Source organism: Tursiops truncatus, chromosome 4, assembly GCF_011762595.2.
Source record: "Tursiops truncatus isolate mTurTru1 chromosome 4, mTurTru1.mat.Y, whole genome shotgun sequence".
Taxonomy (NCBI): Eukaryota; Metazoa; Chordata; class Mammalia; order Artiodactyla; family Delphinidae; genus Tursiops; species Tursiops truncatus.
Window position 1 is genome coordinate 85,526,404 of NC_047037.1, and position 21,016 is coordinate 85,547,419.

A 21,016-nucleotide genomic window follows, 5' to 3' on the forward strand; every position below is an offset into this window, starting at 1 on the left:
ATAATGGAAAAGAATATGAAAAAGAATATATATGTGTATAACTGAGTCACTTTGCTGTATAGAAATTAACATAACACTTTAAATCAACTATATTTCAATACAATTAAAAAAAATAAAACCAAATACTCCTTAATGAGGAATATCAGCAATTAACAGTCATAGTTTTCAAACACATAACTCTTTGACATTAGGCAGGATTCCTAATCAACTCATATTATGTACCAAAAAGTAAGTAGTTAGAAAATTATACTCAGGAAGACCTCTCAATATTATCCCATCATGCAGCCTTCACCCTCTCTTTGAGACTTTTTGCAGGGAAGGCAGAATGGTGATGTCTTAACTAAGCCATTATATTCCTGACTCTACAAGAATTCTTGAATAAACCAGTTCTTTTCCTGTCATAAAATGCTCCAAAATGATTTTCCTTAGCATAAATAGCTCTCCCAGCTCCCATCTCTAATCACAAAAGTCTAAAAAGGACTACCTAGGGCTTGATTTATACCATCTGTTTTTTTGAGACTGAAAAAGTTCAAAGAATCACTCTTATCCAGAAGACCTCTAACCAGCCTTGGCAGCTGAAGTCAGTCTGAAGTTGAAAGTGCCAACTAAATGTCACTCACCATCTGGTTCTACAAGGATTGAGTCATTAGCCACTGCAGTCGCTGACTTTGAACACACCCTGAAAGGAGCTCAGGGTGGAGATAAGGAATGAGACACTCTGTGCTTTGGGAAAATTGGCATATATTTTCAGGAGAAAATTTTATAAACCTAATTTCTTGTATCTTCCTGTACTTAGAAAAATCATTAACAGAGATATCTGTTCTTTGTGACTAGCAGCAACCTTCTAGTGAGATGTGTGCTTGACTGCATGTACCCCTTCTCCAAAAATCACATATGTACTGACCTCCCTCCTTACATCTCCAGAGCAGCTCCTCAGAGCTATCCCCAGGCTATAGTCCTCAATAAATCTCCAAATAAAACTAAACTCACAGCTCTCATGTTGTGGTTTTTTTTGTTGTTGTTGTTGTTTTTTAGTTGACAAAAGCCACACAAGAACTGGGAAGCCATGACACACTCAAGACATGTAAATATGTTTCAGCCTTTCTGGACACATTGCAGTGATACAGACCTAAGTTCAAAGTCAAGGCCATCTTTCTACAAGTACTCATTGAATAGGAAAATGAATAAACTGCATGGCCTGTTTGCACTTATATCCTAGATTACTACTGGGGTGTCTTGAGCAAGTCCCTTGACTTCTGTAAGCCTAGTGTCCTCATCCATAATACAGAGGAAATGGTATTTATCCCATAGAATTCTTGCATGAACTAATAAGAAATTATACCTAAAACATTTAACGCAGTACGTAGATTATAGAAAGCTCTCAAAAAATGATTATTCTGATTATACTATCCTATGATCTTAGAGATATAGCAAAACAGGCTTTGCATTAGTAATTAACTCTCTTACAGTAATGCTTAAGGATAGGAAAGTTAATTTAAAGATTCCAACTGAACCTTCCTCTGATTTCACAGTCATCTGCTTACAAACATTCAGGCTTTTATTTAGAATTTAATTCATATAATTTCTCATATGTATTAGGCACTGGAGTAAGCACCAAGAAGGACAGAGAACGTATGATTCAAAGATTTGTTATTTTGGCTTCTTTGTGTGGGTGTGTATATTTCTGAACTTTCATTGGTGGAGCAGAGGTAGATTATTTAGTCCAGAGTTGTTTTCACAGCAATAAATGTGCATATTATACGTGTCCTGCTCCTTCCTGCTACCTTACACAATCATAAGAAATTTTCATGATCAGTAGCTAACGCTTCCACAGCTCAGCTTCTCCATCTAATGGCCTGAGTAAAACTCAAAGTTGAAAGTTAGGGAGCCATCCCCAGCCTTTTCTTAAATTATAATGGAAGGTTGATTTCCAACACTCACCCCTATGGTGTTGACTCTCTGAACGCAAAGAAGGCTTTGCTCAACACTGGAACTAATTAAGCCACCCTTGGGGCAGCGTCCAAGCTGTTTGCTCAAGCTGCCCTACCCAACGTCTAGGATAACTTAATTTATACTGGTGAGGAGTCAACAATTGCCCTACTCACTGGCTAACTCCCTTGTCCATTTTTTCTTTCCTCCATGATGCTGAAAAACTCTGGTTCCCTGCTTCTGACCTCTAGGTGGTACAACACGTAGAGAGGCCACTGAGGAGAGGGACTTTAAAGTAAATTTTTAATTTTTTCCTGAAAGTAATAGGGAAGAGAAAGGTTATTATAACAGTGTGTCAAGACACCTTCATACTCTCTCTCTCACACATACACACACACACACACACACACACACCACTTTCTTCACACACAAAATGGCAGACCATTGGCTGTTATCTCAGATTCCCTATATATGGTGTAGGGGAACAAAACTTGCCACCCTAGACTATCCCTTTAGCTTGAGAATTATTTGGATTGGAGATTTTTTTAAAAAAGCAAAAGGCTCAAGAACGCTTTCTTTTTACCCACCTCCTCCTTAACTGCCTAAAAGAATTTAGACAAAGAGCCTGGTCCAGGAAGAGCACTACCACCAGAGATACCTACAAAGAATTTGGGCTACGTGTGGTATGGGGAGCTCAGCAGAGCCTGGAAACCAAATTCCTGTCTGTGTCCCGTTGTCTCTGCATGGCCCAGCAAACATTTGTTATCCAACATTTACATCTCCATCTCCATGTGAATTGCCTTCCTCCCCTTTGAAGTCTCAGGTCCCTACCCCCTTCTTCTGCTCTCAGAAGGCATATTAGCCTCAACTGCCTAACTTGTCCTTGGGCCTCATATTCTTATGGAACCCCCGTAAGTATATAATTAAATTTGGTTTTTTTCCTGTTAATCTGTCTCCTGTGGATCTAATTCTCAGACGAGCCAGAAGAACCTAGAAGGGTAGAGGAAGTTTAGTTTAGTTTAGTTTTTTTTCTCCCCACAACAGAATAGAAAGCTTTAGATAACTTGGAAGAAATTCCTTAAAATTTATTGTAATTATTCAACTTGGGAAAGGAAGTGGTTTTGACACAGGAGAATGGGAGAAACAGATTAGGGCAGCCCCAGATTTCTTAGATCTGTATGCAGTAGACATCCCTAATTTTTATATATGCTTTGTTAAGAATTTTCTTTCTTCACTGTTCAACTAACTTACTGAGGAGAAGGTTTCCTGAATTTCAGATATTCCCAAGATAAGAAAATTTGCTATCTTAATATCTTTCCTAGGATAAATTACCCAAGGGATTAATGAAAAATTGAATGGAGGTTCTGTTGGAGAAATATAATTAAAAACGCACAATCTCCTGCTGCCCCAGAAAATCTCTCCACAAAAGTAGAAGGAAGAGAAAGTTTTATTATTGAATAAGCATTAAACCAGAATGTAATGAGAATCATAGGCAATCCGCTAAGGAGATTACAGAAACAAAGAAATCTTGCCCTTTTCTGTAGCCAAACAGATACAATCCATTGTATACACTTTTTCAAGATAAACAATGTCTAGTCCTCAAATAAGAGGACTTGACTACATTATTTGTCACACATTATTCACCCTAAATGCATTTGGTAATATGTTTGCTGATTGTCCTTGAAAGAGAAATTTTCCTCTTATCCTTTTGCCTGTAGGTAGGTTTGAAATTTGGAGCCAGGGGTCAGCTGAAGTTTGGCTCCTATTCTCCCAGGAAAACTGGGACATAAGGGCCTTATCTTCCGTGTGATTGCATTTCAAAAAGATGGGTCCCAGGTCCCGGGGGAAATGTTCCTGGATTGTTTATTCAATTTTTAAAAGATTTACATGTATTTGAAAGATGGAGAGAAAGATCTTACAAGTTTTCTAAAATAAATGCTCTAAAAAAAGAGGGGAAAAAGTCTCTGCCCTTATTTTCAACAGAGAGAATTAGGCTCTTATCTTTCATTTGTATTTTCCCTTGCAGGACTAAAATGTTATCAATCATAATATATTTTACTTCATGCATTGAGCCCTCCTAGACTGGCATAACCCTCCTTTCCCTCTCACAAGCCCTACTCACTCCAGAATACTTTGTCCTCCTAGGCAAGTGTTGTCCACCTCTCAGCCCATTTGTCATAAAGTGCTCCTGGAAACCCCCCACATAGACAGCCTGATGTATGGAGAGCAGCAACGGGGGCACGAGTGATGTGTGATGGGTCTGGTGTTGCACAACTAGTACCCCAGCTTCTCTAACATGGTTTCTTCTAAGCTGCTTCCCCATGCTGCCCTGCCTGTTGCAGGTATGACCTCTCCATTACTCTAGGACAAGCAGTAAGGTCCTTTGCACTTTGTTTCATTTCATTTCAAGGAGCTCCATGAGGGCAGGCCTGTGTCTGCTTCATTCACCACTAAACCCACAGTGCCCAGCATACAGTAGGTGCTCAGCATATACTTGTTGAAGGAATGAAGGAACAAATGAGTGGCCAAACTTGAACCAACCATCAACTATAAGAATAATTTTAAAATTCTGTAATTCCTGTCCCCAAGTTAATTTCTTTCATATTTAACCTTTCTTTCTATTGAGATAATTTACACATGGTAGAATGCATGCTTTTTGATATACAGCTCTATGAATTATGAGAAATGCGTACAGTCATGTATGTCACCACCACCACAAGATACAGAACAATAACAAAAAAAATCCCTCCTGATCCTTGAAGATCAAACCTTCCCCTACCCCTTCTCTGGCCACCACTGATGTGTTTTCTGTCCCTACAGTTTTGCCTCATCCTGAATGTCACAAAAGGTAGATATTAAATCTGGATTCTTCCACTCAGCATAATGCATTTGAGAATCATCTATGTTGTTGTATATATTAGTAGTCCATTCCTTTTTATTACTGGGCAGAATCCCATCATGTGGATGTGACATAGTTTGTTTAGCCATTCACTACTTGAGATTATCTGGGTTATTTCCAGGGATTTTTTTCTGTTTTGTTTCAGGGGCTTTTTGGCAATGATGAGTAAAGCAGCTATAAACATACACATGCAGGTTCTTAGAGATCTTAATTTTTTATTTCTCTTGGGTAAATGCCTAAGAGTGGGGTTGCTAGGTTGTGTGGTAAGGCTATGTTTAACTTTATAAGAAACTGCCATACTCTTTTCCAAAGAGGCTAAACCATATTGCATTCCCATCAGTGGTATGTGAGACTTCTAGATGCTCCACTTCCCTTGTCAGCACTTGGTATTATCAGTTTTTGTTTTTATTTTTTTTTTATTTTTATTTATTTATTTATTTTTAAGAAGATGTTAGGGGTAGGAGTTTATTAATTAGTTTATTTAGTTTTGCTGTGTTGGGTCTTCGTTTCTGTGCAAGGGCTTTCTCCAGTTGTGGCAAGCGGGGGCCACTCTTCATCGCGGTGCGTGGGCCTCTCACTATCGCGGCCTCTCTTGTTGCGGAGCACAGGCTCCAGATGCACAGACTCAGTAGTTGTGGCTCATGGGCCCAGCCGCTCCGCGACATGTGGGATCCTCCCAGAACAGGGCTCGAACCCGTGTCCCCTTGCATTAGCAGGCAGATTCTCAACCACTGCACCACCAGGGAAGCCCATCAGTTTTTGTTTTTGTTTTCAATGTTATCCATTTTAATAGATGTGCAAAAGTATTGCGTTGTAGTTTTGATTTATATTATTACACCCCTAATGACTATGGTGTTGAGCACCTTTTCATGAATTTGTTTGCCATCTGCATATTTTCTTTGATGAAATGTCTGTTCAAATATTTTGCCTATTTTGTTATTTGATGTTTGTTCTATTCTTAGTAAGTTTTGAGAGTTCTTTACACACTTTGGATAAAAATTTTTTACCAGATGTATGTTTTGCTAATATTTTCTACTGGTCTATGGCTTGATTTTTAAGCTTTTTTGTTTTAAAACAAAGTTCCCCCCGTCTGATGTTTCTAGGACTACAAAGTGCTTTAATAAGTTCAGGCATCTGAGGTGAAAAACCTCCATGGCCTGTTTACAATTGCAGATGGGGCTTCCCCATTTGTTCAAAACTCTCATTGACTAACGACTTCTGGTTAAGGGCAATAACCCAGTTGGTTCAGCCTCTGACATTTTAGGAAGTTGTGCATGTGTGCACTTCTGAATCTCCTCCCCCCGGGCTCCTCCTCTCCTCTGCAAAGGGATACCCTCCTCTCAGCTCTCTCTGCCCTGGTGGCTGAGCAACGCAGCCCTGTCTCTAAGTCAGGAGCAGCGCTTGTCAGAACACAGGGCAAGCCGAGGGGAAGGCACCAAGAGGACTGAGAGGATGGGGAACTCTCTGCTGAGGGAAAACAGGTGAGCCCAGACTCCCTAATGGGGAGCAGAGGAGATGGGTCTGGGCAATGTAGCCAGAAAGAGAAAAAGAGGTCTACTCTTGGGGAGAAAGCAATTGGGTGAGGGACTGACAAGAATGAAGTGCCTACTATGTGCCAGAGAACACATTCAATTCCTTATAGGTTGGCCTTCTCCCCAGAATCACGGTGAGCAGCTGGTGGAGGACAGCTGAAAGGCAAGACTTTATCAAGGAAGTTCTGTGCCATAGACTACCCCCTAAGAAATGGAACAACTTTCTGGGGGCCCGGAGGGTATGCTCTTCTGAGGGTAAAGACACCACCACCCTTTTAGTCACTATTAAAGTTCGAAATAAACAGCAAGCTTCCTGATAGCATAAGACCTTACCTGGTGCACATTCCCTGCAACAGGTAAGCAGAGGTCATTGAAATTGGTAGAGAACATGGCTTAACTTTTCTGGGCCTCAGTTTCCTCATGATAACTGGAAATAATAACACAATACCTATGCTGGAGGGTCCTAGTGTGTGTGATGTTAGCATAGTACCTGATACAGAGTAGGGTTCAATAATTAGAAGATATTCTTTTTTTGGACCATCATCTTCATTAATGTCAAAGCAGCCATTGTAAAAATTAGTACCACCCAAAACAAGGGAATCCTTATGGTACAAAGTGAGGTGGTTTGGAGAAAATGAGCTAGCTGGGGAGTTGGGGGGTGGTCTTTACAGGATTGTGTTTGGTGTCCCAGAGCTCAGTTCATGCCATTAAGAGCTAGAATATAGAATCTAAAAAGCCACCTGCCAAAAGGAGGCTTGGTGAACCCGGGGAATGTCTCCCGGCCCTCCCTGAGGGTCAGTGTTGTCTGGGAATTCTCCTCCTCAGATCCTCACAGCCTTCATTCTGAAACTCTAGCATTCTTCTATCAGATTATAAGTCCCTATTTCTTATGTCTAGATGTGAGGTCCTCAAAAGTAGAGACTGTTTCTTATTCGTCTTTGAATTCTGTTTCCTAACATTGTTTCTGGCATATAGTAGGCACTCAATAAACACCAAATGAATGACTGGAAACCTAAATAAATACTGTCTTGAAAAGAAAAATAAAACAAAATACAGGTATGATGTGACGGAGAAAGTTATGATTGATGTTACATTTGTAATTTTGTATTTTAGAGCTTTAGTGAGGCAGTGAAGGATTGTGACATTAATACATGTTAGTTGTAAAAGAAATTGGAGAATAAATAAAGTATAAATAAGAAAATAAACTGGGAAGTCACAGTTATAACTACTTGTAACATTAGAAGCATTATTTTTATTTTACTGTCTATATCAGAGATGTGTGTTTTTTCATCTGTGAAGAGCTAATATGCCTTTTGTGCACTTTTGTTTTGGATTTCGGTCTACTTTGTTTTATTTATTGTAAAAGCTATTTTTACTTTGAAGAAGTTAGCCCTTTCTCATAAATATTACCAAAAATATTTTTGTCCAATCTGAGTGTCTTGTACCATACAGAATTTTTATGTTTTTCTTATATATTTAAACATAATTGAATTAAATCTAGAAAGCTTTTTGGTTTCTCCTTCATTTATCATTTATGCTTAAAATTATTTCCCCATCCCAAAATAAGACAAATCCACAGTATAATTTTCATAGTTTTATTGCTTTACATTTAGCATCATACATTCATTATATGGTGTCAGATAGAAATACATATTTTTCTACATAATTACTCAGTTGGCCCAGCATCTTCATTTCTATGCTGACTTAAAATGTCTTCCTTGCTATACTCAGAAGTCTTATATTTGCTTGGATCTTATTTTCAACTTCACCTTCACCACCTGGTTATCATCCAGTCAGCACACTCCACCATGTCTCTCCAGACCAAATTTGTTACAAAAAGCAGGGAAATTCCCACCATGAGGCAGAACGGCACCGATTCCCTTCATGAGAGGAGCTCAGAGTTTCAGAGGATGAATCTGCCAGAAGCAAACTCAGCTTCTCCCACTTATTCCCACTTGTCCTCAGACAAGTTGCATAAATTTTTTAACCTCAATTTCTTCATGGGTAAGACATAGAACCATAATACCTACCTCATGGATTTATTCTGGGATTAAGTGAAATGTAACATAGAAAATGTATATGTTATTTACATTTAGGAAGTAGTATGTATAGTAAGTAATATATATATAATAGTAAGTAGCATTTATAGTGTGTGTGCATATATATATGTGTATATATATATATATATATATAGTAAGCACATAGTAAATTGTGTTTAATTTTTAGTTTCTTTTTCTCTATACCCTAAACTCCCCACAAATAAAAAGATAGTTATACAGAAACCCAAACAATGAGCTAATTTATTTTCTTTATTTAATTCTTTCCTTCCCTTTTATCCCATGTTCTCTGCCTTGGTGCTTCCTGTGAAAATTGCAATTTACATGAGACAAGGCCAGTGCCCTTCTCGGTTCCTGTGGACAGTCCCTGAAACTGCATAGAGCGGATAAGCCTCTCTGTACACTGATATTCTTGCAGTTGTCATGAGGCTGTCTGGACATTTGGGAACAAATGATTGGGGCCTGGTGGTGTACGGCAGTTGCTGGAGAACGTTGCGAGGGCTGTTCTATGGCAATGGAGGGGAGGTCAAATCAAGGACAGACTGAGGTATATGCTTTAGAAGGGCGTATTAACAGATGGGAGGGCAACAAGAGGAAGCTGAGGCAATTCTGGGGTTACACACAAAGAGCAGAAATGAAGAAAGCTGGAAAAAGTATCAAGCAAGGTGGGAAGCCTGGAAAGGAAAGACTTAGCTCATTCTTGATATGTTGAGGTTTGGGTGGCAGCAGATCTCTCATGAGACACCCTGGAATCTGAGAAATCAAAGCCCCAAACAGAGAACATCCAGGTAAGAGCAAATCCAACAAAACTTCTCCCAGGCTTTGCCTGTGAGGAATGAAGTCTGTCAGGTCCTGGACTTCACATACGCCCCAACAGAGGACCCTGCTTAGACGCAGCAGCAGTTGTAATGATAGTAAACGTGCAGACAAGACAGAAACACTCTGAAACCTTGGACAGAAGATGTGCCATTTTGCTAGGAATCTAGTGTAACTCCCGGCAGCTGGAAAGAAGACCCTTATTTCCTGTTGTCTCTTTGTCTGTCGATTTCATGTACCTTTCTGCTCCAGCTCCATCCTGGCCATTTCACTTTAAGCTCTGAGTTTCTATTTCTGAGGTAACCACATCCTCCACACGGCTACAATTGTTGAAAGGGCTGTGCAGAGAGACACTTGTGATTACCCCGATGCTCTTAAACAAAGTTTTCCTCATCAATCCTTTCTGACCAGGCCTTTTGAGTGTCAGGGAATCGCTAAAATATGGAACGAGCGTCCCTGAATCCAAGAATCCCGAAGCGTGGCAAAGTCAGTTGTTCCGTGGCTTGAAGAGTTATCTACATTTCCCCATGGTTTCAGGAGAAGTTTTTGAAAGAGTATCAGTTAAAAAGTAGCTACACAGCCAAAGGCTACACAGGCATCCCCCCAACAGGGTGCTTTTCTTCGGTGCAAATTAAGGATCAAATATTTGGTGTGTAGGTTAAAGTATACAGTCCAAAGGATGAAACAGACTGGAAGGGCCATGGGCATTAGAAGAAGGGAGAGCGCTGGGCAGACTGGAGCCAGGGAAGCTTTGTGTAAGAGACAGGAACCTGGAATTGCTGGCACGTAGCCTGAACCTACCCCAGACCAAAACTCCAAACTGAAATGCAAGAATATATTGCAGAAAAGTTGACTGGGGGAATTAGTTTGAAAATAGCTTTTGCGCATATTTAACTTTACGTGACCCTTACAACTCCATGAAGTAAGCGGTATAAGTATCCTCATTTTATACATAAAGAAACTGTGGCTCAGGGAGTCCAGAGATATTGATCCAGTAATGCAAAATTAATCATCTCCTTTCATCTCGCTCCCATATCTCCTCAGCGAACCTGATTTCTTAGCGTGAGTATGATTTAGTGGTTTCCTTCCAGTGTTTCTTTAATGGCAGAAATAGGAGATATAAGCAAATGGGCTAAAGAACCCTGAACGAAGCCTGAAAAGGAGGAAGAACTACAGCCATACCTCTCAGCCCCAAAGGCTCTAATGGTACACAGACCCCAGAAGCTGGCAGAAGACTCAGCACGCTGGTGCCCACAGCCAAGCTCAAGTGCAGCAGCTTCTCTTCCACTGCCCTTTCCAAGAGAACTCCATGAAAAATCTCACTGGGGGAGATATTTTTGTGTTTTCCAAACATTTTTGCATAGTGTTACTGGTACATGCAGTACTTTATAAAGGCCTTTCCCAGTCAACCGTGTAGGTAGTTAACCATCTCTCAGTTCAGAAAGGTGCCCAGACTTAGCCTCAATGTCTGACTGCAGAGAGACCCTGAGCCTTTCTGCCATTAAAGAGATAACAAGTCCTGTTTATATAGCTATACCTTGAGGTCAATAAGGCAGATCTGATGATCTGAGCCAGTTAGAGTTGCTCTGTTCTTAGCCACTCCTTCATTTATCAAATACTTATTGAAAATATATTTACTATGTGCCAGACACTGTGGCATATGCTGGTAATCTATACCATGATGAACAGACAAATATGGTCCCCAATCTTGTGAAACTCACCTTCTAGTGTAGGATATAGACAAGTGAGCAGAAAATTATAATAGAGTGTGAATAGGAGAAATTCAGAGTGCAGCGGGATCCTGTGTAAATATTGCCTAATCGGTGCCTAGAAGAAATTTCTCAAATGTCCACACACTTTTACTTTGATCTCCTGGAGATAACTCTGTGTGTCCTTCATCACAAGAGGCCACATAAATCGCTGGAATTGGAGATAAGCAAGCCTATTTTTCTTTGCTGGGAACACAGCAGAAAGTTGCTTCTCTGATTAGGAGTTGATAATGTCATATTTCCAAAGGTCCAGTTAATGTCCTGGGAGGACGAAGCCATTCTAGTATGACAGATGTGTCCAAGTCACCTAGAATGAATATTCTCTTGGGGGAGAAAAAAAAAAAGGGTTTTTACAGAAATGACAAAGGGAAGAGAGTCACCCTAACAAAGTTGCAGAAACTAAACTTGTGATTTGTGTCATCTCTTGGGTATTTTAGATGCTGGGACTGCCACATCGCTGACGGGTGTTTCTGCCTTCCGTGGTGAGTGGAGAACTGTTTTCAGGGGTTATTTCCCTATAAGTGTAGTTTCAATGTGGTATTTGCTGTAAGTTACCTGTGAATTACCCACTGTCTGTGGCCACAGTGGAAGCTGGGCACTAGCCCAGGCACCATCATCTGAGAGTCAGTCAGGGAAGTGATGCTTCGAGTTTGGTGAGAAACAGGAACAATAGTCTCATGGGTGGTTACACACTCTTCAAACGGGAAAGCCTCAGAAGCAAGGATGAAACTGGCTATCAATGTAGAGAAAGGCCCCTTAATCACACTGCAAATCCCAGCGTCTACCTGGGACAGAAGCATGCATTTCCGTCCCTTGCACAGAGAACGTATAGCCAGGGTGACCATATAATTCATTGTCCAAACTGGGAAACTTTTGCGAGTGAAAAGGAGGCTAAAAATAGTTAAGTGTCACTAAATGATTGATAACAACGTTAACTAAACTGTATGCATAAACCAGGACATATGGTCATTCTCCTTAGAGCAGATGCTGTCCTTGTCTCCTGTGAGGATAACTGGCTGCCATTATATTTAGAATGTGTTTTTCCAAGGGTCATCAGTACAGTGCAGTCACCTCTGTGCTCACACGGGAGGTGTTTGATTGCTCGCTTGCTTGTTTGTTTGGATATCATAGATTGGGATTGAGGTTGGGATTGGATATAACAATGGCTCCTTGATATAAAAGAAATTGAAATTTTGTCAGAAAAAAAACTCTCCAAAAAGTTATGTAGAGGGGACTGCCCTGGTGGCGCAGTGGTTAAGAATCCACCTGCCAATGCAGGGGACACGGGTTCAAGCCCTGGTCCTGGAAGACTCCACATGCCGTAGAGCAACTAAGCCTGTGCACCACAACTACTGAGCCTGCGCTCTAGAGCCCGTGCTCCGCAACAAGAGAAGCCATCGCAGTGAGAAGCCCGCGCACAGCAACGAAGACCCAAAGCAGCCAATAAAAAAAAAAAAAAAATTATATATAACATAACCATAGTTCTCCATCTATAAATCAATTCCATACCAGCCTCAGAAAAAGGAGGAGGAAGGAGAAAAAGGGAGAGAGAGAAATGCAAAGGAGTAGATTTCTATTCGATCTTATCTTTGCTTTTTTCTTTTTCCTATCCTCTTATTTCTCCGGCTGAAGGCGGTATTATAAGAGGCTTATAACTTGAACAAATGAGTTAAGCATAAGTTTTCATAGTTGAGTGTAACTCCCTTTGAGAGTTTCTGAATATTAAAACAACCCATTTCTTTTCCTTTTCTTTTATAGGAAAAAAATACACATTTTTAAAGTAAGACAAGACTCCCCAAAGCAAAGTAAGTCATTGCTTTCACATCATTTTTACTTTTGACAGACTTAGGTTTCCAAGCTGCCCCTTCCCTCTGCTCCCAAAGCTCCTTGGGCATATTTCTAGTATAATACTCACACATTTGCTGCAATTTGTTCAATTGTGTGTCTCTTTTTCTCCACTAAATTGGGAGCTCATTGAGACAAGAATGGGCTTATCGAACTCCATAGCCTTCTGTTATTTCCCAAGGTCTGCAGGCTGAAGGAGTTAAAAGGGAACAATAAAAGCAAAAGGTGGAGGTGTGAGGCACATGTAAGGAACTGCAATGAGGCCAGTGTGGGCACAGAGAGCACAGAGGAGGGGCAGGGCCTTGGGGTCAAGTTTAGGGTTAGGGTTTTTGTCTTGAGAGCTACAGGAGGCACTGAAAGGCTTTAAACAAGGGCCAAGTATGACCACATTTGCATTAAAGACATCACCCAGTTTGCTGTGCAGAGAACAGATTGTAGGAAGGAGTGACAAGAGCGGATGCTGGAAGACCACTTGGGAGGCTGATGCAACGGTCTCTGGTGACTGAACAGGGCTAAAGTTAAGGAAAGAAAAGCATTTGAAGGAGAGGGTGGCGAAGAGTGTCACGTGTAAGGGGGGAAGCAAAGGAAGTACAGGCCTGAGGACAGGCCACAACGTTTCTAAAGAAGAAAAACAAATGAGTTTTGCCTTTGCCTTCCTGGGTTTAAAGAGGAGAGCCTGGTTCATTCACTCTGACTCTGAAAAACGAGCCCTACTGGTGTGTAAAAATATCATACAGCCCTCCACCCCTAGTCTTTTCACCCAGGAGAATTGTGGGCGCAGGAAACCCCAATCTGCATCACAGCGAAACAGAAATAGAAATAGACCTCTAATGGTAGAAATAAGACCTCTAATGCTGAAACTCACAGACCCTTCTAGTTTTTTTTTAAATTTTATTGAAGTTATTGACGTATAACGTTACACTAGTTTCAGGTGCACAACGTAGTGATTTGATATATATACCATATATATCAAATATATATAATATACCATCACCATACAAAATTATTATAGTACTATTCACAATATTCCCTATACTGCATATTATGTTCTCATGACTTATTTATTTTATAACTGTATGTTTGTACCTCTTAATCTCTGTCAACTATTAACTCACATCCCTGCCCCTTCCCCTCTGGTAACCACCAGTTTGTCCTCAGTATCTATGAGTCTGTTTCTATTTTGTTATGTTTGTTTGTTTTGTTTTTTAGATTCTACATATAAGTGAAATCATACTATATTTTTCTTTCTCTGTCTGACTTATTTCACTCAGCATAATCCCCTCTAGATTCATCCATGTTGCTGCAAATGGCAAGATTTCATTCTCTTTATGGCTGAGTAATATTTCATTGTATATATATATACCACATCTTCTTTATCCATTCATCTACTGAGGGACACTTAGGTTGCTTCCCTGTCTTGGCTGTTGTAAACAATGCTGCAATGAACATTGGGGTGCATATATCTTTTCAAATTCGTTCTTTTGTTTTCTTCAGATCAATACTCAGAAGTGGAATTGCTGGATCGTATGGTAGTTGTATATTTAATTTTTTGAGGAAACTCCATACAGTTTTCCATAGAGGTTGAAGCATTTTACAGTCCCACCAACAGTGCAAAAAATTCCCATTTCTCCACATCCTTGACAACAGTTGTTATTTGTTGTCTTTTTAATAATATCCAGTATAGTAGTAGAGTATTTGTACCATAGTACTACTGTAGTAATAGCATACTACAGTAGTGTAATATAGTTTGAAATCACCAAGCATGATACCTCCAGCTTTGCTTTTCTTTTCTCAAGACTGCTCAACTATTCTGCATCTTTTGAGGTTTCATACAAACTTTAGGATCATTTATTCAAGTTCTGTGAAAAACAGTATTAGTTTTTCCAATCCATGAGCACATTATATCTTTCCAATTTTTGTGCATGTCTTCAATTTCTTTCATCTATGTCTCATAGTTTTCAGAGTACAAGTCTTTTACCTCCTGGGTTAGATTTATTCTAGGTATTTTATTCTTCTTGATACAATTGTAAATAGGATTGTTTTCTTAATTTCTCTTTCTGATAGTTTGTTACTAATATATAGAAATGCAACAGATTTCTGTATGTTAATTTTGTATCCTGCAACTTTACTGAATTTATTAGTTCTAATAGTTTTTTTTTTTTTTTTTGCGGTACGCGGGCCTCTCCTGTTGCGGAGCACAGGCTCCGGACGCACACGCTCAGCGGCCACGGCTCATAGGCCCAGCCACTCCACGGCATGTGGGACCATCCCGGACCGGGGCACGAACCCGTGTCCCCTGCATCGGCAGGCGGACTCTCAACCACTGCGCCACCAGGGAAGCCCTAGGGTTTTCTATATATAGTATTATATCATCTGCAAAGAGTTATAGCTTTACTTTTTCCCTTCTAATTTGCATGACCTTTATCTCTTTTTCTTGTCTGGTTGCTGGGGCTAGACTTCCAATATTATGTTGAATAAAAGTGGTAAGTGTTGGGCATACTTGTCTTGTTTCTGATCTTAAAGGAAAAGATTTCAGCTTCTCATCATCAAGCATGATGTTGCTGTGAGCTTGATGTATATGGCCTTTATGCTGAGGTATATTCCCTCTATATTCAGTTTGTTGAGAGTTTTTATCATAAATAGATGTTAAATTTTGTCAAATGCTTTGTCTGCATCTATTGAGGTGATCATATGATTTTTATCCTTCATTTTGTTAATGTGGTCTATCACATTGATTGATTTGTGGATGTTGAATTATCCTTGCATCCCTGGAATAAATTCCACTTGACCACAGTGTATGATCCTTTTGATGTATTGTTGAATTTGGTTTGTTAATATTTTGTTGAGGATTTTTGCATCTCAGTTCATCAGGGATATTGGCCTGTACCTTTTTTTTTTCTGTGGCGTCTGTCTGGTTTTGGTATCAGGGTAATGCAGGCCTTGTAAAATGAGCATGGAAGCATTCAATATTTTAGAAGAGTTTGAGAAGACTAGGTATTAACTCTTCTTTAAATGTTTGGTAGAATTCACCTGTGAAGCCGTTTCACCCCAACCTTTTGTTTGTTGGGAGTTTTTTGATTACTGATTCTACTGATACTAGTAATTGGTCTGTTCATTTTTTCTATTTCTTTCTGAATCAGTCTTGGAAAATTGGATGCTTCTAGGAATTATCCATCTCTTCTAGATTGTCCAGTTTGTTGGCTTACTTGTAGTTGTCTCTTGTGATTGTTTGTGTGTGTGTGTGTCTCTCTCTCTCTGTCTCTCTCTCTGTCTCTCTCTCTGTCTCTCTCTCTCTGTCTCTCTCTCTGTCTCTCTCTCTCTCTCTCTCTCTCTATATATATATATCGTTAGTTTTAAGCTGATAGTTACTTGTTTGAATGCATCCTAAAAGCACTACATTTTTACTGCTCCCCACCTATGTTTATGTTATTGTCATTATATTTCACATTTTTATTCTGTGTATCCCTTAACTTCTTTATTGTAGTTACAGTCGATTTTACTACTTTGGTCTTTTAACCTTCATACCAGCTTCTTAAGCGGCTGTTCCACTGGCTTTAATATATATTTGCCTTTACCAGTGAGATATTTTCTTTCGTATAGTGTCTTATTTTTAGTTATAATCTTTTCTTTTCTGCTTAAAGAAGACTCTTAAACATTTCCTGTAAGGCCAGTCTAGTGGTGATAAACTCCTTTAGTTTTTGCTTGTCTGGGAAATTTTACCTCTCCTTCAATTCTGAATAATAACCTTGCTGGGTAGAGTTTTCTTGGGTTGTTAAGGTTTTTCCTTTCAGCACTTTAAATATATCATGCCACTCCCCTCTGGCCTGCAAAGTTTCTGCTAAAAAATCAGCTCATAGTCTTGTAAGAGCTCCCTTGATATGACTTGTTTTTTTCTTGCTGCCTTTTATCTCTTTATCTTTAACTTTTGCCATTTTAATTATGATATGTCTTGGTGTGGATCTCTTTGGGTTCATCTTGTTGCTTCCTGGACATGGATATCTGTTTCCTTCCCCAGATTAGGGAAGTTTTCAGCCATTATTTCTTTAAATATATTTTCTGCCTATTTCTCTCACTCTTCTCCTTCAGGGACCCCTATAATGTGAATGTTAGTTTGCTTGATGTTTTTCCCAGAGATTCCTTAAAACTATCCTCATTTTAAAAAATTCTTTTTCCCTGTTGCTGTTCTGATTGGGTGATTTCCACTCTTCTGTCTTCCAATCGCTGGTCCTTTCTTCTGTATCATCTAATCTGTTGTTGATTCCCTCTAGTGTATTTTTCATTCCAGTCATAGTATTCTTCATCTCCGATTGGTTTTCTTTCTTACATTTTCTAATTCCCTGTGGAGGTTTTCACTGTGTTCCTCCATTCTTCTCCTGAGTTTGGTCAGCATCTTTATGATCATTATTTTGAACTCTATCAGGTAAATGACTTATCTTCATTTCATTAGGGTTTGTATCTGGGGGGTGATTTTGTTCTATCATTTGGAACATTCCTCTGTCTCCTCATTTTGTTTGATTTCCTGTATTTGTTTCTATGAATTAGTCAAAACAGCTACCTCTTCCAGTCTTGCAGTCATGGCCTTGTACAGGAGTAGCCTCTGTGTAGACTGTATGTGCTGGGCAGCTTTGGTGGGATGGCTGGAGCTGGGGTAGGAGTCGGGGGTGGAGAGCCGGAGTGCACCCCCCTGGTGTTGCTTTTGGGGGATGGCTGGAGCTTCTGTGGGCCTGGAGCCTGCAGGGGCAATCTTGGCAGCCTGGCTGAAGCACCTGGACTATGTTCCCATCTGTGCTATCAAGGTGAAGGAGGAATGCAAAAAATGGTGCTCTCCATTGCCTTTGAACCTGAGGAGTATTCCAGTAGTTGCCTGCCCATTTGGCACATGCTCTAGGGGTAGTAAACGGATTTCTTCACATAGAGTCTAGGTGCCTTTAAAACCACTATTCTTATGGCTGTGCCCCCCCCGGGGGTGGAGGCAAATGTACACATGGGCCCCCCCCCCTTCCTGCAGGTTGCTGTATCAAGGACGGGGTTCCTGTCCATACCATCTCTCCTATCCATCTTTGTTTGGTCCTTCTGTCATTTATTGTGCAAAGCTGTTCAGTCAGCCCTCAGTTCTTCTTCAGAAAGAATTGCTCTATATGTAGGTGTAGATTTGGTGTGTCCATGGGAGGTGCTGATTGTAGGGTCTTCCTAAGCCACCATCTTGGATCCCCACAGACACTTTTCTTGCAGTGATAGTCACGGAAGTCCTAGATAGCCAGGGGAATTTACAGAGATGTGAGAATCTGGAATGTCAGTACTGAGGGAATATAAATCTTTACACAGCAAGGTGGCCTGCATCAGCACAACCACCTCCCACGTAGGGTGGTATCCTGAGGCTTCTTTGTGAATTCTCATGTTTGCTTATTCAGCTAGTGTGTTTGCCTCTTTGCTGAGTGGCCAGAGCCCGCTGGTTTTAAGTACACTGGCTTTTGAAAAATTGGTCTGCTTATGTTTGTTTCTGCCAGCAGTCTCAAAACTGGGAATGTTCAGTTTAAGAGTTTCTTTCTCTGTAAAGCTTTCCCTGAGCACCAGCTTCCACACTGTCATCATCCCCTGTCACCTACAGTAGAAACGACAGCTTTCCTCTGCATTGTGGATCTCTCTTAGGTCCTTGTCTGCCTCCTATGCTTGCCTGTGAGCCCCTTGAGGACAGGGACTGTCTGATTCTTCTTTGTCTCTCCAGTTGCTGGTACAGGGTAGACATGCAACAAATTTTAGGGAAGGAAGGACAGAGAAGGAAAGGAGTGAGGAAGGGAGGGAAGTGTGATTTCCTATCCAAAGACCCACTGAATGTGTTTCCGTCCACTCAGCGTCTCAGCACAGCTCTGGCTGTTTCTTGTCTGGATGGCCCTGTCACTCCCCAGGGAGCTGAAGATCAGGCTAGCCTGAGGAAGACTACCCCTGCTGTTCCTTGATTCTCTGGTTACTTCTCTTTCAGTGTTCCTCTCCTCCCCTCCCAGAAATCTCCCCATGACCTGAAATTCATTAAGTGTGTTTTCTTTCTCCAGATGAAGAAACATCATCTGCTCCCATCCAGGTAATGCAAACATTTCTGAGACTTTTTCTGAGATGACAGTAGAAATGCAGACACCTCAGATAGCAGGAGAAGACCTCCAACACCCCTTCTGACCTTAATATTGAATTCTTTAGACACCAGTGCTTGTGAGCCCAGGGACATATGCAGAGCCTGACGGCAGAAGCAACAGCCATCTCTGTTGCACAATTTATTGAAAGGAACTAATATTTTTTGAGTACTTGGTTTATGCCATGCAGTGGGCTGAGCGCTTCACATGCATTAGCTCATGTAACTGTCACAACAACCCTGTAAGATTTGTACTATTATTTTCCTACCCATTTTACAGATGAGAAAACTGAGACATTAAGTGATGTTCCCTCAAAGCCGGACAGCCAACAAGATGGCAGGGGCATGATTCAAAAACAAGTCTCACTCCCAAATCCATGCTCTTTCTCCTGTACCTTGCTGTTTTGCTTTTTATCTCCTGAGATTTCACTGAATGAGTCTTTTTAATAATGCAGATATCTCTAGAATGGGTGGTTAAACACCATAACCCGAGCACTTTAAGGTGTCTTCAGATTGTTCTCTTATATAAGAATGAGCAGCCTCAGGGTCCCGAGACTTTGGGAATTACATAGTGTGGTCTGGGGTCACTCTGGGACGTGGGGCAGAGAATGCATGCCTGAGTAGGCTGAGTTCTCTGAGCAGCATGAGAACTCTGGCAGCTTGGGCTAGTGGTTGGGCTGGGGCAGCCATTTAGGAAAACCAGACACAGGAGATGGAAGGGAAGCGGCCGTGTACGACAGACTCTGCCCCAGGCTGAACCTCTGTTGAGACGAAGTATAAAGGCAATGGCAAGAGGCCAGGTCTTGATGATGGCTGTCCTTTGACCAGCAGGAGAGTGCTGACCAGGGCTCCTCGGAGGATCTGTGCTACACCCTCATCAACCACAGCGTCCTCGGGAAAAGGCCATCAGGGAACGCTGCTGAGGAGTGCTATGAGAACGTTTCCTTCAAGGCCGAGAGACCCAGAGAGTCGCTGGGCGGAGACGGGACTGAGTATTCGCTTCTTCGTGTGCCTTCCGCCCCTAGGCGTCCGTCCTCCCCAGAAGATGAATATAAACTTCTCATGCCCAGTAGAATCTTCTCTGACTCCCTGATATAGCCACATCCACTTACGCCCCCTTCTCAGGCTCAATCTTCTCATTTCTAATGAAGTGATTGGATCAGCACTTAATACCAGCAAATAAAAGCCAGGGTTGGGGAGCTCTGGTTGAAGCAGGCATGGGGCACAAAGCCCTTTCAGCTTATCTGCCCCTCAACACACACACAAAACGGCCCTTTCTATAGGGGTCACTGGAGAATGTAGTCTGCAAGCCTCAGGGCCTCCTAGATCCTTCTCAATGTCCAACATCCAAAGATCAACCAACTATCCCAAACACCCACTCTTCGAGAAGGAAGTGACCATCTTTGGTTCTAAGTGGCTTTAAGAAATGGGCCATTCTACTCAGTGGTGGGAAGAACTCCCTCGTCCCCTGCTCCTCTGTTCAGGTTCTTCCTATAAAATGTCCACACGACTGTCCTCTGAAGTCACAGGGAAGCTTCACCCATCATAGTAAGTGCACCCAAAGGGGAGTCCTCATTCCACACATGTGTGTAGACCCAGCTCCTCACTCATAGCCTTCCGGGTGGGCACCTGTGGCGTTGCTCTTACTCCACACCTCTAAGCAGTGTCCTTCGCAGAGTGTCCTTTGACTCATTGGCTCTGGTGGTGTGGTTGAATTAGTAAGTTCCAGGCCAAGTTTTTATATATTTTTAATCCATATTTTTTAACTTTGTATTTCTCCCTAGAAATCTTAGGAAAATCATAGCATCAGAGAAGCATCAGGGTAGATCATTGGAGATCCTTTAATCCCATTATTTTTTCTGGCTCAAAGAGGATAACTAGCTCAATGCAACATTTCAAGTGAGTGGCAGAACTTTACCTAGAGCCTGATTTCCTGGCTTCCAATTCAGTGCTCTTCCAACATACTACATAGAAGGGCCTCTACTACAGGGTATATGTATGTGTTAAATAATATGCCACGTATAAACTATGAATAGTGTCCACAC

The 21,016-nt window shown here is 41.1% G+C and overlaps 1 protein-coding gene across 1 annotated transcript; it reads left to right on the top strand.

Annotated features, from left to right (window-relative positions):
* The first annotated feature begins 9,122 nt into the window (after positions 1-9,122).
* Positions 9,123-20,444, top strand: GCSAM (germinal center associated signaling and motility). Its single transcript, XM_073804645.1, has 5 exons — positions 9,123-9,205; positions 11,440-11,484; positions 12,761-12,807; positions 18,898-18,926; positions 19,803-20,444. Exons 1-5 carry the CDS (start codon positions 9,123-9,125, stop codon positions 20,067-20,069), a joined length of 471 nt encoding a protein of 156 aa, XP_073660746.1. The 3' UTR covers positions 20,070-20,444.
* Positions 20,445-21,016: the final 572 nt, after the last annotated feature.

Coding starts and splice junctions, on each gene's coding strand:
- GCSAM (XM_073804645.1), top strand. CDS start 9,123: ATGTTGAGGTTTGGGTGGCAGCAGATCTCTCATGAGACACCCTGGAAT. Junction 11,485..12,760: donor GGGTGTTTCTGCCTTCCGTG/GTGAGTGGAGAA, acceptor TTTCTTTTATAG/GAAAAAAATACACATTTTTA. Junction 18,927..19,802: donor CATCATCTGCTCCCATCCAG/GTAATGCAAACA, acceptor TTTGACCAGCAG/GAGAGTGCTGACCAGGGCTC.